The sequence below is a fragment of the Barbus barbus genome, assembly GCF_936440315.1.
Source record: "Barbus barbus genome assembly, chromosome: 8".
NCBI lineage: Eukaryota > Metazoa > Chordata > Actinopteri > Cypriniformes > Cyprinidae > Barbus > Barbus barbus.
Window position 1 is genome coordinate 20,649,456 of NC_136736.1, and position 19,642 is coordinate 20,669,097.

The 19,642-nt window shown below is 35.5% G+C and overlaps 1 protein-coding gene across 1 annotated transcript; it reads right to left on the minus strand.

Annotated features, from left to right (window-relative positions):
• Positions 1 to 1,942: 1,942 nt before the first annotated feature.
• Positions 1,943 to 19,459, minus strand: LOC306874385 (FHF complex subunit HOOK-interacting protein 1A-like). The gene is made up of 11 exons (XM_079424392.1): positions 19,259 to 19,459; positions 17,169 to 17,861; positions 12,408 to 12,566; positions 11,912 to 11,998; positions 11,653 to 11,820; positions 10,316 to 10,395; positions 9,999 to 10,198; positions 8,302 to 9,246; positions 7,580 to 7,758; positions 5,234 to 5,348; positions 1,943 to 4,102 (listed from the first exon to the last, which is right to left on the minus strand). The coding sequence occupies exons 1-11, from the start codon at positions 19,361 to 19,363 to the stop codon at positions 3,897 to 3,899; spliced, it is 2,937 nt and encodes a 978-aa protein (XP_079280518.1). The 5' UTR covers positions 19,364 to 19,459; the 3' UTR covers positions 1,943 to 3,896.
• Between the last annotated feature and the right edge of the window lie 183 nt (positions 19,460 to 19,642).

Below are 19,642 nucleotides of genomic sequence, written 5' to 3' on the forward strand. Positions count from 1 at the left end.
CTGTTAATAATTACCGGTCTGATAAACAAATGTTTCGTGCATCAAGGCTGTGTTGTTTCATTTCTAAAGAGTTGAGGATTTTATTCTTCACAGCTCAGTTAATTCCGGCCTCTCAGACATTTATCACTCAATGATCATTGATTCCTTAATAGTCAGCTCTTGTGAGAAAATCTTGTGTGTGCACAGAATCTCTTGCGCTGCTTTAAGTTGTTTGCAGCTCTGTATGGATTTTCCATCAGAATTGTATTTTGTGGGATTATTCATAACCTTTTGACTTTTAGGAGGTCAGGCCAAGGTTGCCTGAAACTTCGGATGTTTAAACACCATTAGCCATTTCCAGTATATTCCAGGTCTGCAATATACAGGTAGGGTCTGACAGGGGGTTCAAATAAATACGATGTTTGTGTACTACTAAGACTTTTTAATCAGACCCAACATATTGCATTAAGACAACATAAAATATATATTTTCAAATCATATAACTTGATGGTGCTTAGGAAAATACACACTAGTGTTGGTTGTTATATAGCGCCCTCTGGTGGATTATGTTTTTACATACAATTATGCCAAGACGAGCAAGTCATTCTAGACTATGGCTACCATACATTGAATTGCTAATGTTAGGTATTATTTTTTTCCTTCTATGAAATAAAGTGCATTCTTTAAGGGATATTTTCAAATCATTCCAAACTTATGTCAAAAGATCTATAGGCAAAGATGTAAGTGAACAGATGGGTCCTTTAGAAAAACGTTGGAGACATTACTGAATATGAACTGAAAAAGGACCTAGTTTTGAACAAAGCCCCTTTTACTGAAAGGACTATCTGGGGAATAGGGAGTTAAATTAAGTCAACAGTATCCATGAGTTAACGTTCCCAAACACACATGCACATCCTCACCCAAAGCTGTACACATGGAGCAGGCCAATATTAACACAGTAAATTGCTGTGCCAGTTGTTGCCAACCCAAAAGATCATATTTACAGTAGCATTATTTGGGTGTGGGTATTTCATTGACAATGCTAAGATGTTTCTTTAGTTATAACATTATCTATCTATCTATCATACTTGTGTAAAGCCCCCTACCCTTTACTTCTTCCCAAATTCTGGGTGGAGCACCGGGTTCTAGTAATAAGTCTCTCGACAATATATTAAATTTATTTTTCCCCTCTAGCATTAACTTTACTTATGATCTAAGCTCTGGTTTATCTGCATGTTACAGGATTGGATGGATGCTGTAAATGGACTTACAGTAAAGGATCTCACCACTCCAGGTAAATATATGTAAGTACCCTTTGTATTAGGTGTAAACTATAATAATATACAGTAAAAGAGCTCACCCAGAGGTAAGTACAGATAAGTATGACATTTAGGTGATTTATTAACATAGATAAATATATCAATAAATAAGTAGGCAAATAAATAGTGTATAGAAGAAAATAAAATAAAATTGTTCACGGTTTATGACAGGGTCACAATAAACAGTTCACCTTAGATGTCTCTGTGTGACTTGTTTGAAATATCAGTATCAACTGTCGTTAAATGTGTAGCTTCTGTATAAGAGTTACACCAGAAACAGTAGAAATATCCACCAATAAATTAATCTATACAACCCCTTTAGAAAACAAATGAAACCGTAACCCAAATTTACCCTGGATTACACTTGTATGCATCCGTCTTTAATATTAACAAACTTTAATCCTGAAATTTACATCCAGTGCATCAGAACAGCCTAACAAGGAGAAAGAAGTAGTTAGGCTCTTCTGTGAATAATTACAGAGGCATCAGATAGGAAGCTGTCAAAAAAAAAAAAAAAAACTGGTACATTAAGCAAGTGGCAGAAAAAGGGATGTTCATCACAGTTGCAGCACAATATTCACTCATTGTAACTTCAGAAGACTGACAATGTTACGGCCCACTCACTCGTATGCCACTTCAAAGTTGTGTTAGTGGACAGGAGATATCTTTATTCAAGATGTCATGCCTTCATACATTTCTGACAGAAGCTATTTCCATTTGACATACAGAAAATGTTTAACAGTTTCCTGCCTGAACATAAAACAAGAGCAGGTGACACTACTACAAATTCAGGATTTCTTTTTACAACCTACATACAGAACTATACAGAGATGTAAAATTTAAGTATTGCTTATCACCAGTAAGGCAATTTAATATCGAATTTCTAATCCTATAGCTCTTGATTACCCATATTAAGGTCATCTGTGGTACATAAAAATACATATAAATATCTTTGGATTAACATGCTACATTGTGACCTCACAATTAGTGGGGGACTTCATGTAAAACATCTACCTTCAAAAAATCTTTCTGAACAATCAAAGGCAATGAATACATTTAAGGCATTTAATCAAATGTGAAATACAAACATTTTAAAATATTACATGTGAAATTCTATTTAAAGCTTAATGTGTATAATCAATATGGTGCACTTACAAATTTCTCTATCTCTTTTGCATGTGGGTGGAATTACTTTTCAACTGATTTCTTGTACAAATGTAAAAAAAAAAAAAAAAAAAAAGATATCTCCGATCGTATTTCAGCAAAATCAAAGTCCTTCATGACCATTTTCAGGGGCCATGCAAACAATGTTGTGAGGATTCAAGATAAAACAACAAAGAAACAAAAATCTAAATAAAAAGGGAATGTCAGTAAAAATGTAAGATTTTATATCCCTCTAAAATAGTTTTAAAACACTACATTTTAAAGTTTGGGGTTGGTAAGATCAAGGTTGCATTTATTTGATAAAATTACAGTAAAAACAGTAATATTGTGAAATATTGCAATTTAAAACACCTTTTTTGTTTAAATATAAATTACAAAATGTAATTTACTCATGTGATGGCAAAGCTGAATTTTCAGGTACATTTCCTTAAAAGCTGATTCAAATTGTGGAAACTGATGCATTTTTTACAATTGTTTTATGAATAGGTTCAAAAGAACAGTATTTATTTGATAGGGTAAAAACTTTTACATTGTTACAAAAACATTGTCACTTTTGATCAGTTTAATGTTTCCTTCCTGGATAAAAGTATTTCTTTCTTTATAAATAAATAAAACAAAAACGTACTAACCTTAAACTTGTGAACAGTAGTGTATATCTTACCCCACTAAAGAAAGACACCTCATCCTAATTAACAAGCATGTGTGCTGCTAGTTTCAAACATGTTCATTAGCAACTCATGTGCTGCATAGACAATGTGAAAGTTAATATCAGTGATGCTCTACATAGAACCAGAACGACTGACTGAGAGGAAATCCAGCAATCCTACAGACAAGTAGTATAAAATGGCCAAGTGACCAGGTTTATAAAGTATGCTTACTGTATATAAAACTGTAAAGGCAATGTTGAAAATTAAGGACTAAAGGAATAGGCACTAGTCAGAATAAGGCCATCATGGGAACATTCCAGCAAAAAGACATCAGTAGCATTATAAAGTCTGTAGAGAATCTGGTCCTCAAACGTTATTAATATGTAATGCCTCAGCACCTCTTGCTCAATGGCTGTATGGCCATTCACTATCACTATTTAGTTTAGGCCTGAAATTTCAGTTAGACATCCAGCATTTTGTGTACCTAAGCCAACTTTATGAAATGAAGGCAAATAAATGACTGTTTTATGTCAGGTTTGGTAATGCATAATCAAATGATGGAAGTTTCAAGGATTGTTCACACAACAGAACAACAACAACATATGCTTGAAAGAACCACCCCATCAAAAATATAAAAAAAGAGAAAAAGTCAGAAAAACATTCCCACATTAATTTAGAGTTTACGGTGTAGTTTTAGTGCTTTCAATAAGAACTAAAAATCATTCAAAATGTCAGTTCAAAAGTTTCCTGGAAACATTAATAACAAACATGAAAACAGAATGAAAGGTTACTGCTCCGTGGGAAGATGAGAAAGGATGGAGTGTTCTTGTGCAAAGGCTGCTAGCTCTTTCAGGAACTCTGTGAAAAGAACTGTGGCATATACCTCAGTTTTGTTTAAGGGAACCACAGTTTTGGGTTGGATATTCGGTTTCATCTTGATGCTGTCTGCTTCAGAACTATGGAACCAATCTCCATTCTGTGGACTTTGAGAGTCTAGATAGAAATGGAAAAAAAAACAAGTCATTGTACAATATATATAAACATTGTCTTAGAAATTATTACACTGTAGTTTATTCAAACAGAACGAGTCAAATAAAGAAGATGAAACAGTTTATACTGCTAAGGGAAAAACAGTAGCTATGCAACCCTCAAACTGAAAAATGACTTCAAAGTTATTTGACTAAATTTATTTGATTTGATATTGATTTACACACTCCGTTTAACTCGAAATATAAACAGTTTCTTCCAACAGGTCTACATATTATGTTATATTATATTATATAGTTTGAGATTGATAAGATTGTTAAATTATTTTAAAATAAGTATCCTATGCTTGCCAAGGATGCATTTTTGGATCAAAAATATATATTTTTGGATCAGATATTTTAAAATGCAATTTATTCCTGTAATGGCAAAGCTTGAATTTTCAGCATCATTACTCCAGTCTTCAGTGTCACATGATCCTTCATGCTTGTTTTGTGCTCTAGAAACATTTCTAATCAACAAACAGTTATGAAAACTGTTGTACTGCTTATTTTTGTATAAACTTTTTTCCAGGATTTGTTTTATTTAAATGTTTCTTGCCAAATAAAAGTATTAAAATTTGTTTTTAAAAATCCTGCTGACAAACTTTTGATTATATTATATTTCTTCAGAAAACAATTTGCTGACAAACAGTCGGAGCAGAGAATCACTGCAGGTCATGTTTATGAAATCCGAGTGTCTATTTACATTAAGTGCAAATAGCCCGCCTTGTTGGCAAAGTCTATTTACACTAACTCCACCCACCAACGTGTGTTCGGGTTAGTCAATACTAAAAAAGATGTTCATTCAGCATCAGTGGCGTAGATGGCAAGGCTCATGCTTTTTGACGCGATCGACCCGAGTTGGAGCCTGCCTTTTAGTATCTATCGCTATGAAAACATGCTATTTGCACTTAGTGTAAATAAAATAGCATCTATCGCTATGAAAACATGGCTATTTGCACTTAGTTTAAATAGCATCTATCGCCGCTGCCTTATGAAATACCCACATATTGATCATTTTTATTTTGTGTAGTAAAACGGTTTTGTGTTTATTAAATCATAAAATGATATGGCTGAAAGGATATGAATCTACTCTGACCTCTTAGTGAACTCTCTCTGGCCAATAAGCAGTGCTGGGCAGCTGTGAGAAGCTCAGGGAAGTCTTTATTATTCGCTGACCACTGTTCTATCTGGTTCTTCACTGAGGCCAGTACCTATAAATTCAAGAAAGTCAAGAAGGGAGAGTGAAAATAATGAATGAACATTCCATATTCTCCCATATCCACACCAGGTATTAAGATCCATTTCAGGTGATACATTACAAGTTGACAGTGCTACATACAGGTGTAAACAGGGTCCAAAAGAAATTGTGATTGGATTACCCAAACCACTTCATGGAATATCTTCAGTTTGTCTGTTATCAACATGCTGTGACTCCAGTAAGGTACTTCTTTGAAATAACTGAGATTTCTACTTGAAACATTGTATCATCGGGTGGATGCTGCACATTGGTGATGGATGAGGAGATACCCCCTCACATTATAAAGCGCTATATAAATGCAACAAATTATTTATTATTATTATTATTATTATTATTATTTGTGTAGTAAATTTAAGGAAAAAGATGCACTTCTTTATAATTTGTTTTGTGCTTTATTAACAACAGTCAAAGACAAATGTACAATACAAATATTTGGTGCAATACACATTTCAATTTAATTGTTAAAATATCTATTCAGACCAATAAGAACATTCACAAGACTTTTTCTTTTACAGAGAGGTGTCTTTTCAATAGCACTGCAAAAAACCTGACTAGCCAATAAGATTTGTTCTTTTGGTCACATGCTCAAGAGCTGCTACCGTTACATCCAAGTGTGCCACACACATCCTGAAAAGTTATCACCACCTCCTGTTCATAAACACCGCCCTCTCCATGGAAACAAGAGATGTGAGCCAAACTAAAAAAGTCAAAGATGTTTCAGTCAGTTTAAGTATTTCTTATCATGCTTGGGTATGTTCAAGGGTTTTCTATTAAGTTTGGTTTCAGTTAGTAATTTGATGCTATAAAAATGTGGTGTGGCATCATGATTGTGTGCCTGTGATTGAGTCTGTGGAAGTATGGGCAGAACGTTGATACCACAGCTCCATTTTAAGATCACTACTGCACATACTCTGGTTGCAAATGATGACTTCCTATCATCATGACAAGCAGGTGTCAGAACGGGAAAAATAAATAAATAAATAAATAAATAACTGCACACCATTGCTTATATTTCTGCTTTTCCATAAGCACCACCTACTGTCAGAGACTGAATTAGCATTTTCATTCATTTTGTGACGAACATTCAGGTTGGTTTGACCACAAATTAACCAACAGATCTAACACATGCCTCTCAAAGACATGCTGATGAATGTTGAGAAAGCATGGGTTTTACTATTGCCCCATGTAATGATATGAAACGAGGTAGAATTCAGGTAATTTACTTGTTCACAAATTAAACTTTACTGAATAAAATATCAGACAACAAGATGATCATGTTGTTCGGCTAAGAGCCATTTCACATACATTTTGAGGGCTGCATACCCATTTAGCAGAGAGTTTTCCACTCTTAAGGCCCGTTCACACAGAGGACGATAACTATAAAGATAACAATAAAGACATTGTTCTAAAAATCATTCTCAATTTTAAAGAATTGCAGAGTCCACACCACAAATATAATGATAAAGGCACAGAGAAACAATATCGTTGGAATCACTTTCAGAACGTTTTTTTTCAGCTCATGAACGATAAAAACATTGACACCCAATCAGAATCCATCCTGCTATAAGGAACTCAAGAATTTAAAGCAGCAGATGCGCGTGCACTCAGAATAAACAGACGATATCGTTCGCTGGTGTGGACACTAATACCGTTATCTTTATAATTACCATTCTTGGTGTGAACGGGGATTTACGCTGATAAAGGGGAAGTATTGAGTACAAAACCTTGCTATGATGCTGTGTGATGTGCCACTGATGTTATTTTAGCAGGTTAGTGCATCTATATAATATTAGAGTTGTAGAGACAAAGGCTACATTTACACCATAGCCGAATGTGACCCAAATCCATTCTTTATCCCCCAAATCCTTGGCAAAATTCACATGAGCTCTTAAATGTGCCCCACATTAAACATTCGTCTAAACAGTTGACATTTCTCAACTGACCTGCATACATAATATGCTCAAAATATCTGCCATGTTAATCAGAGTTTAAGAAATGTAGGCTAAAGAAATTGTACTAAACCTGATGTTTGATGGAGGCCAGTGAAATCACAGTTTTGGCATTTTTTGGTCTCATTTTCTACCTTTTTAAACTCAAATTAAGCATGCAGTGACAATGAATATTGAGTAAGTATGATTTAAAACTACATTCATTCAGTAGATCAGACACTATGCACTTCAGTACCTGGTATAGTGAGCGGACACTAGGCTGGAACACCATGTTTGTGTTGAGAAGGAAGGATCGCAGCAGGGGCTGAGGGTAAGCAGCTAACTGGGCCAGGATGCCAGTCAGAAGTAAGTTCACATGGAGAGAATTACTTGGCATATTTTCTAGACGAGACAGCAGTACACTCAGGAATGGCCCTGAGAAAGACAAAAGCAAAACTTAAATATTAGATGAAGTATAAATAAACTAAACTATACACAAAAAAAGAGCCAGAACAACACACACCTAAATATCATATTGAACATTAAACTGAAACTAATACTAAACGATTCCACAATTCTGCATAGTAGTTCATGGGGGCCAAAACTGAGGTCAAACTTCATGAAATACAGTGTCACATAATTCAATTCAGTGCACAATTTGCCATGCACATGTACAATGATTGTTTATGGTTTCTAGATGCCACTTGTTGAGTTAAACAGGTCATATTACTGATGATATTTTTATGATAGCATACAACTTGATGTTTTCTAAACCTTTTTTATGAGCAGGCAGTATACACTAATGTTATTGAGATGCATTATGGTATTGAATGCATGCATAATATACCCTATATGTTTGGTCATCACTACAAATGACTGTCCCTTGAAATAGTGCAATATATAAATGAGTGTCTGAAGATTAATGTGTAAGAATTTAAATTAATTAAAATAATTTAGAAAAATTAAATGTTTTCTGACCTGTAAAAGGTACAGCATGCCCCCTACTCCCACTGCGGGGTTTGGTCCCAAAAGGAGATGGTAGCTGTTCAGCCTCTGGTGTCTCTGGGGAGAAAGAGTTAAAGTCAATCTCATCTTCCTCCTCATCCATGAGGTCTGTAGGACTCTTGAGTTCACTGTCAGTTTTTGCTGGACTGTGCTGTGCACCCAGAGTCCTTATGAGTTCCTCATACTGGGCCATTAGGTCCTCCCCTTCCAATGACTTATAGTCTGATTGGGACCCTCTCTTTTTACTGTCCATTTCATCTAACGGGGAGCTCAAGCCATTGCTCATTGCGGATTCTGTTTTTGTAGTCTTTTGATCAGTTACTGGTTCATCTAACACCTCCTGCTTTGCTGCTTCTGTAGGTTTGGATGAGGCATGATAGCTATTACCAGAGTCACGAGCATCCCTCTGAGCGACCAGGTCATAGACCATAACATCATTCTGGAACTCAGACTCTTCAATGTAAGAGCCCTTCACAATCATAACAGCAGTTCTCCGCAGTTCTTGAATGTGTTTTGGGGGCTCGTCCGGGATGGGGCGAGTCTCCTGATCTTCCTCTTGTTGCAGTTGTGCAGGACAAGCATCATAACTATCATCCCACTCCAGCTCCAGCAATCCAGGAGTAGCAGTGATATCTTTGAGGGGTGGACCGGAGCGATGCATTTGATTTGGAGTTTTCCTGCTGGTAACTGGTGGCCGAGTCCTACCTGCTTCTTCCAAGGTACTGCGCTGGTATTCTTCTGGAGGAGGGTTCTCACCATTGTAAGGGGCCGACCACACATGGCATGCTCGCATACAGTGACTGATGCTGTTTCGTGCATCGTACAAGTAGTGCAGGTAACTGACATCCAGGTAGATCTCTGAGCCAATGACACAGGAGTTACCACAGTCATCCTCCTCTGAGAGAACCTCTTTTGATTCTAGAGGAAAATGTACAAGCAATATTAAATCAGTTACTAATGCACTTCTCATTATATTTTATGTCCCCTTTTTCAAAAAAGTATTGCTCTGGAATTTGTATCAGCTTGCAAATACTTTAATAACAGGCACAGACATAAGCGGATTACATAGTCTGGAATGAAGAAATTAAATTGACGCCAGCACTAGTGAAGTTGCAGATTTAATCTAGAAGACGGAAGTCACTGAGACATGAATAACATTTCAGTCTGCAGACTCAAGTCCACTAATCTAAAGTTTGATCTTGGTTAATAAATCTTCAGTGCATGATTTTGTGGAGACCAACACAAAAGATAAAATCGTTTTGTCTCACTTTTAACATTAAAACCTAGAAATCTTTGATAAAACAGCAACACTTTTTCCCTTCTGCATCCAGTAAAAGGTTTCCAATTCTGCTCCTGGAGAGCCAATGACCTGGAGAGTTTAGTGCCAACTTGGCTCAACACCCTTGCCTGTAAGTTTCTAATCATCCTGAAGACCTTGATTAGCCAGTCTAGATGCGTTTAATTGGGGTTGCAACTAAACTCTGCAGGACAGTGGCCCTCCAGGAATAAAATTGGACACCCCTGATCTACGTCCTTACAAGATTTTAGTTTGCGGTGTAGGTCAAAAGTTTATACATTTTGTTATTACAATGACACTTCATTCACAATGCAAATCCAAATTACATAAAATAGCACACTCTTCCACAGAAAGTAAAGAAACTACATTATACCCATAGTTCCTATATGGGAGCCATCAGTGCCTTTTGACCACAGGATGGAGTCCAGTTTTCTGAGTGGAGGGGGCATGACCTCTGGAGAGCAGCAGGAGGGTGTAAGGGCTAGAAACTTGGCAGCCGACACAGAGTAACAGTCTCTTTCTCGCAAGACTCTACGCTGACTCGACATCATGTGGTTACAGGGGATTAGGTACCTGTCAGAGAAAGAGAGACCACACATATAGTGCCACAAGAAAGATAGCTAAACACCAACACCAAGAGTATGACACAATATTTAAAATAAACTGAACAGTATGCACAAATATACTCACTTGAAAACCAACTGGAGCATGACATCCTCACAATACAAGCCAATGAGTGTGCGGAACAGGGCCAGCGATACAGTGCCAAGCTGGAACAAAAGCACAGCCTATAAAAACACACTACTACAAAACACAACTTAATGAAGACATTGCATGTTTTAAACAATAAACTGGCATTAACTGGTTTAAATTGTTATATGTTAATAGTGCATAAAATAAAGGCTGACTATTCTTAAGGCTCAGTGCTGTAGGGCGTTCTGTTTGAATACACATGCAAACTAATATTTGAGTTCAAATAATAATAGAAAGAGCCTGCAATCTACCTTCATTCTTACATCTAATCTACCAACCACTTCTCAACACTTGTGTACACTGCACTCTTCACCCTGAAGTTTAGTAGTACAGCAGTTTTATTAACAGTAGTTCAGTGTAGGGCCTGATGGTATAGCTAAATAAAATAAATTTTAATATTTGTGTTAATATTGATGATATTCAATATGTATCTCAATATGTTTGCATTTTCTCTGAACAGCTATTGTTACAAAGTAAATACATTTTGTGTGTGTGTGTGTGTGTGTGTGTGTAACTTCAATCCAGATCAATTTTGTATTACAGTATGAGATTTTTTTGGCCAATCTGTTGTTATGGTTACTATCAATCATGGCAGTTTTAGATTCAACCACATTTAAATATGGTTGTCAATACAGAAACTTTGCTTTGTTTAGTTATTTTCATGAAAAATGAAACTTTTATTCATACTGTGAATATGTTATATACAGAAAGTTTTCAAAGAATGTTGCCTTTGTAACCACTGAAGCAGTCAGTTACTTCAGTGCAGGGCAAGCTCACTGACTGAGTTCTGCAAATACTGCCATTACAATCAATGAAGCTGCCTTCACTGCACATTGAACCTCTTATTATCATCATGTTTGCATTTTGCTGGATACAGCGAAAGGATTTGCAAGCATGCAGAACTCCATGATTCTATAAGGTCGTGCAAACCAAAAACTCGAAATAAAAACACTGTGCATATTGAAACCTATGATGCTCTTCACAGTGTACACACAGAAATATGCTCAGGAGAGTTTAAAAGCAGTAGAACCATCCCTTTGTCGTGGCCATAATTATGAGGAGAAAAAAGAAAGTGAAACGGAGAGTGAAACTGGCTCATTGTCTTTTGAAAACTAACCAAAACTTTTAACATTAACAATATTCCCTTATTTTATTTTGTATCACCCAGCACTTGTTCAGCACTGGGCTGTTCTCAAGCAAGCAGCCAATTTTGAGATTTAATTGGCTGCTTTTTTAATGCATTTGGCTGACAGTCAGGATGAAATTGTGGTTACCTGAAAGGGAGTGTTGATGCGGCTGACTAGTGTGTCCAAAATGTGTACATTGTCATGGCGATGGAGCAGGATGAAGCTTAGGAAAGTGTGCAGCAATGCAGGTTCAGAAACGCTGCGTATGAAGACGTCCAGGTATGCTGTTGTGGTCATCACCTCTTCAAGTGTCAACTACAAAAAAATGAGGTTGCTTAAAATTCTAAAAAATCTTACTGATATCAGCTTTCAGATCTAGGAAGAAAATGACTTATGGCCCACTAACCTTGTGTAATGCTGGTGCTAGAACAGGGACCAGAAAACCATTATGAATGTAGCCAACCAGCTGGTCTCTGATGGAAGGATGGGACACCTACACACAAAGCAAAGCTAAAATTTAATAAATTCACACTGTCTAAATGTATTTTTACTTCCTTTCGTCTACTGGGCATATAAAGATAAGGATACTGCAGTTATGTTTATTTATAACTCAACCTTTGTCTCCTGACATAAGACCTCCAGAAGAATGTTTGCAAAACAAGCAGAGGACGTTTGTATGTGATTGTAAAATGATACATTGTTTGCCATAAACCAGGAGAGTCCAATCCTTTTTCTGGAGGGACACTGTTCAGCAGAATTTAGCTATAGTCCAAATTAAACACACCTGAACAAGCCAATTAAGGTCTTCAGGATCACCAGAAACATCCTGGCAGGTGTACAGGACACCTCTTGCTATAGATAAAACACAAGTGCAGTAGAAATGAAGCAGCACTAGCACACACCTGTATGACAGCATTGCAGAACTCCAAGGAGTTAAGAAATTGCACAAGAGCAGGCAGCTCCTGCCAGTCCTCACGGTGCAGACAGTGCCACTCTTCACTGGGTACATCCAATTTAGTAGGCAGAGATGAGTAAAGCCCACTCAGACCTGTAGCCAAAACCTTCATCAAAAACAAAAATAAATAAATAAATCAATTAATTCAAAATACACTTGTGAACACTTCAATAAAGACAACCATTATGTAATAGCACAACAATCTTTAGCTACATGCTTCCTGGCTTCATTCAGTGGCTGATGAATGTTAGGTCAGAAAGACCTGAGAGTGCATGTGAGGCTGAGAATCAGACTCTGTTGAAGCCGAGGGTGATGTCATCTTAGTAAGAAGGGTACTCATCCATGGTGTAACAGATTATGCAATTATCTCTAATGACTTTACATAAGCACATACTGTGCTGCTGGATGCTCTGACAGGGCCCACGGTGGCACATATTTGAAAGGAAAATTTGATAATATTCAGAAACAATCCATGCAGTCACTAAAGATTTAACCAGTTTAACTGTCCTGTTGGCTTCACTGACTGTGGATTTCATTGCGATTTCATAAACATCCAGATAAGATTACTCAAACGTGTTATTCATGCTCATTAGCAGTGGCGGACTGGCCATCTGGAGCACCGGGAGTTTTCACGTAATATATATATATATATATATATATATATATATATATATATATATATATATATATATATATATATATATATATATATATATATAAAAATGGATTGTAGTAAATGTAGGCCTATGTATATCCTTCCAATCGGCCCAGGCGAATGGCCCGGGCCGCGCAACCCACTTCATTCAAAAATTCTAATTAATTTAGCGTCCCCCGGCTCAGTGCAGAGGCTCAAAAGCGCTCGTCAATGTCAAAATGTTTGAAACAGCCAATCAGTGTAGAAGGCAGGATTTCCCGTTCACAGACGCTGAGCTGCGCACGACTTGAATTGAATGCGAGCTGAGGTAAGATGTAAGCAGCTAAACATGACAAGACAATTCAGCAAAATTTAATTATAAATTAAATAAATTAATTTTCAGGAATGCAAATTACTACTGGCCTTTTCAAATTTCTCAGATTTTAATGCCGTTATTCGAATTGTCACAATGAAGGCTACATAATGCAGTTTTCAGCAGACATGAGTTGAGTTCATGTAAATCTTCTGTGATTTCACGTGTCTAAGAAAATGTTTAAAAATATATAAAAATCATTCAATCTTACTCTAGAACATTGTAAATCTGAAGAGTTTTGCTTTCGAGTGCTGTGCATTGGAAAGTGATTTATATTATAGGTATAATAAAAATATAATTTATTAATTCACATGCATTAACCTATTTTATATACACACTGGTGGTTAAAAGTTTGAAATAATTAATTTTTATTTATTTATTTATTTGAAAGAAGATTGAATTTATTTGATCAAAAATACAGTAAAACAATAGCCTAATATTATGAAATATTACACTTAAAATAGTGGTTTTCTATTTAGGATGTTTTAAAATGTAATTTATTCCTGTGATCAAAGCTGAAATTTCAGCATCATTACTCAAGTCTTCAGTGTCCCTTCAGAAATCATTCTAATGTCACCTAATTTGCTGCTTAATTATCAGTTATTATTTGTAATCACTAATGGTTTTATTATTGGTATAATGGTTCTCAGTTAAAGAACAGCATATATTTGAAATATAAGTACTTTGTAATAAGTGTAAATATCTTTAATCTTTGATTTAATGCAACATTGTTGAAGAAAAATATTAATTTATATTTTTAATCTTACCCAAGACTGAATGGTATGACATTTTCCACAAAAATATGAAGCAGCACAACAGTTTTCAACATTCATAATAATCAGAAATGTTTCTTGAGCAGCAATCAGAATATTAGAATGATTTCTGAAGGATCATGTGACACTGAAGACTGGAGAAATGATGCTGAAAATTCAGCGCTGCGTCAGAGTAATCAAATATATTTTACTATATAGTCGCATAGAAGACAGCTGTTTTAAATGGTTACATTACATATTACACAGTACTGTTTACTGTATTTTTCATCATCAAAATAATTTGTATTCGCTTTTCCACAACTGGAGCTCTATTCCTTAAAATGATATATGTCAAGCTCCTGCAAAAGGACAAATACTGTATATGACCAATAGCAAGACACCATAAAAACAGTCCAACTGTCTGAACTATTCAAGTCTTATAGACGATACCAGAGCACTGTGTCATATGGACTGATAATATTGGTATTTAACTTTAGTGATATTAAACTGTCCCTCGTTAAAAATCTTTTAAGTTATTTACTATTTGTCATATACACCAGAAAAGACCAATTATAATGTCAAGAATATGCCACTCATTTGTGGTGTAGTGTGGTGTGTTGCGGACCAGGTTTGGTGGGCCGCTCTGTGCCAAAAAGTCCAGGGCCACTTTTTGGCCCCAGTCCGCCCCTGCTCATTAGAGTCATAACTGGAGGCTATAAATGTCACACTTCTTCAGGGTTTGCTAGTTCATATAATGATGATGATGATGATGATGTACAGCAGTTGTACATTCAATTCCTGTTGTGTTTGTTTTTAGTTTGTTCTGTCCCATTTAACATAAGTTGGCCCAAGTTAATGAGCCGTCTTTACGGATTTAAAGATTTTAAAATTTCAGCCAATATCAGTAAGTTGTTCTTTTTTTGTTTGTTTATTTGTTTTATGGTAAAGAGCATAAAATGTCCAGTTATAAAACCTATAACAGTTTGTCTAAAAAGTTCAAAATAAAATGCTACAAAAACTAAAACCAACAGTTTTATATGTTCACAACATCTATATTCATTTTGGGATTTACTAAAGATAAAAAAAAAAAAACAACAACAAAAAAAAAAACTTTCAATACAGATTCAATAAAGTATTTTAAACCGTGAAATGGGAATGCAAGTCAAACAGAGATTCCTTTTTATGCACTCAACACTTGAGAAAGCACCATGATCCATAAAGACTATTAAGCACACTTTTTGAGATCAGATTATATAAAAAAAAAAAAAAAAAAAATGTATTATCCGACTTGATGTCTTGATCAATTGATATGTTTGTTACTATATACCTCCTGTAATTTCAAGTCAATCAGATCATTGCACGCTGAGATACGGGTCTCCATGTGTTCACACTGTCTGGCGGCCATTTTGAAAGCTGTCTAAAAACTTTCACCAAAAGAGGAGCCCCTTAAATGTGCGTTTTTTAGATCTTTAAGACTTCATTTTGGGTAAATTTCACTACTTATTGTAAAATTAAGAGATTAATGTTCAGACTTTAGCATATTATATCCTGGAACTTGGATGTGGGAAATAATTACATTAGATCCAAAAGATAGTTTTAGCAACACAGCGCAGATGCTACAGAACACAGTTAGCTGACTAGCTATATAAGATTGTGTGCTATGCTAATATATTACTTCACAGACATTACTGGCTTGTACTTTTACATCCATAATATTATAAATTGACAGTTTATTGCTGGTCTGTGGTTTTACAGTGCTGTAATTTTTTCATATTATTTTAAGGCGAGCTTATAGGGTGCACTACTATGAAAATCACACAGCTTCGGTGTGACATCAATAAGAATAGTTGTTCATATTAAAATGTGTATGAACTTAATACATGACCTAGACTGTTTATTTAGCAAAACTCCTGTCATTTTAATAATTACATTAAATTTATTACATGAAATTACATGAAATAATTTGATTACATGAAAAATGTTGCTGCTCCAATTAAGCTCAGTGTGCTCTCTTGAAGCTCTTTCACATTGAACGTCTGTAAACTGATGGTTGTCTCTTTAAGTTAAGTTAATCAATCTATGGATTCTGTTAACTCAAATCTGCAGACTGGCTCTGATCTTTGGCAACAAGCATCAACTTCTCCAGACTGTAAATCTGTGGAAAATCGGGGCAAAAATCGTGTAGTGTATTCCAGCCTTAAGAGACTATAGATAAGTTTACATCCATGTAATACGAGGTTTCATAATGAGGCTAGTTTCTGTGTTCATCCCCATGAATTAAATGTTTTATTGGTGTATTTTATTTGATTTTTGAACGTGTTACTTAGCTGAATGTGGACTAGAATGGATGTTGCAATGTGCTTAGATGACACTTCATTATGAATATATAACTGATTGACTTGAATGCCTTGTTGCTTGATTTTAGTCTTCTGTTTTTTTTGTGATTGACTTTATACCTTCAAAAATATATATTTTTAGAATTATTCTTCAAAAATTTTCCTTAAAATAAACAAGAATTTTTAATAAAACATGATGTGGGCTTAATGGGAACAGGGGTGTGCTTAAAGGGTACAGAAATGTACCCATTAAGCACAACCAGACTTTTTGAATTTAACGATGTATATCTTAATTAAAATGCTTTTGTCATTTAAAATAAAATGAAATATTTTTGTGTGAGAGATTGATATTTTATTTTAACATAACTTTTTGTACTGAAACCAATATCTTGTGCACTAAAAATGTCTCGATGTAGATTTTTGGTGAGCTTAATAGGTACGTTTACCCTAGATGGTAATTTAGGACACAGCAATAAAGTAAGCCCAGTGTTGCAGGAACTTTGGTAATTGTAAAGCACTTCTGGACAGAATCCAAGTAGCTTAAAAAAAAGAGAAAGATAAATAGAGAAAGAGTATAAATAAAAGAGGAAGATATACTATAATAGATGCATACCGGACAGAAATAGGTGTTCTCTGCGATGTGTTTGGCCACAACATGGTTCTCAGCAGAAAGAGCCATGATAAGCAGAAGCGCATCTCTGGCCTGCTGTCCAACTGACCCTTCCCTGTGTATGAAGGGGATGAGTAGGGAGAAGATGAGGAAATTAGCAGCTCCTTGGTCCTCACTCGTATGGAAAAAAAGCTCTAGGACTGATGGGTCTTTAGCCAGAACACAGCACAGCTGGTTCAGGAGCAGCACAAGCTCTGTCTCCACAGCAGAGGAGCTTGGGCCCGATGGGGAGCCGGAGCAGGACGACAAGAGCATCATTAAAGGCTTGAGCACTGGTTTATGATGAAGTAATGGCTGCCTGGCTTGTCCAATCAGCATCTCATACATCTTAAGTTGCTCTAATTTCATATCATCTGTGAACTCTCGCCTCAGACTCCAGATAAACAATCTCTCCAACACGTTCTCCATCACCACAAACTCCAGAATGGGCCCCATGGCTCCATTTTGACCACACTCCTCCTCCATGAGGAGGAAGAGCATGTGCTCTACATAGTTCTGCACAGCGCTGGCCTCATCGCCAGGGACTGGACCGAAACGGAAGCTGCCGAGTCCTCCACCCCCGCCAAGACCATGACCTCCACCCAGACCACCAACATTACTGCGCAATGGGTCATGCTTCTCTAGAATCTTCACCACCTGAGAAAATGTCAAGAGATCAGAAGTCATTCACACTGGAGAATAGTCAAAGGGATTTTATCACACTATAGCAAAAAGTTCTCTTTACAGTATGGTCACTAAAAATGACTTTAAAAAATGACTAAAAAAATGTAATAATACAAATATAAAAAATAAAAAGTAAAAACAAATGTAAAAAAATTACAAAAAAATTTAATAATACAAATATAAAAAATAAAAAAAAATGTAAAAAAAAAATTATATAAAAACTATATATATATATATATATATATATATATATATATATATTTATACTGGAATATTTGCAATGTAGCAGGAAGACATATAATCTATTTCATGCAAATTAGTAGCTGAATCAACTGGAACAATGAGCCCTCTGTCCTGGTGTTGATCTATTCCATAATGACAAAACTCCCAGTCAGGGGTGTGTCAAACTGAGATTGTGTTATTAACAGAGCAAAGGAATAACCTGAAGGCTCCAGGAAGAGGAAGTGCAAAAATGGCATATTGCTCTTACAGTGTACCATTCATCAATGCAAATTAAGCAGGAAGGTTTGAAAGAGTGAAAGTGTTAACGGCATCTCAGATCATTAGAATATTTTAGTACTTAGTTGGATTAGTTAACAACAATAATACTAGTTTGCTTTTAGAAAACTACCCTAATTTCTGTCTTTAGAGTTTATAAAAAGTATTCAGGCTGTTTTAGCCTGAACTCATCTTCTATACCCAAACAATGCCTCTATGTTCTGAAGCATTCTGCTGAATCAACAGAAGAGGTCCAGAGCCTTATTCACAATGTAACACTAATGGCATAGTCTGTTCAAGGGCCAGTTCAGGATTTTAAATGCTTACAAAACGTACCATTTTAATTTACTTACTTTAATGATCAGAAACATAATATTTTATCATATATAATATGTAAATATATTTAATTTGTAATTGCTTTATTTTAATTAATCATAAAGCCTTATATAAAATAAACTTCATATATAATAAACAGAAAATAACCCTACTCATATAATATTTGGTTTGTACATCTGAGGTGGAACAGCACTTTTTGAAAGTTAATCTTTTCACTGAAGAACTAATTCACTTGTGGATGAGCAAAAAAAGTGTATATCCACAACAAATTTTCATGTAATTATACACCTAAAGCAAAAGTATCAAGCAGGTAGTAACAGACTATGTTAATGCTATTGTGCTCTGCATGATTTTGCTTAGCAAAGTATTTTAAGGAATATGTAATTCTCACATGTAATTCACCACAATGAGCATCATAAAGGTTTTTCTATTTTGCAAACAGTAGTATCATGCATACTTTTAACAGTAGAGAAATGGCATTTAGAATGCCACATGAGGAAAGAAGACAAATCTACTAGAATGTAGATACAACATACCTGTGCCCAGTGGTTTTTGAACACGATCATGCATGTTTCAGGGTCCACTCCTTTCAGGACCATTGACTGGCCACCTTGAGTCCCATTGGCAACCATGGACGTCATTGTTGTGCTCTCACAGCAGGACTAAACCATCATGAGTGGTGGAGTGGATGCCGAATTCAACAAAACATGGATAACTGCACGGTAGCATTAGACACTGACAACCTGCATATAAACACAGAAAAGATTGATTTAAAAAAAAAAAACTGTACAGTCTAAACATTACAAGTACTTAAAAATTAACTGTACAGTCTAAATAAATCTGAACTGAAAAGTATATAATACATGTATTTAAAAGTATATATAAATAGATATCCTGTGAGAAGAAATACTGGCACAGTA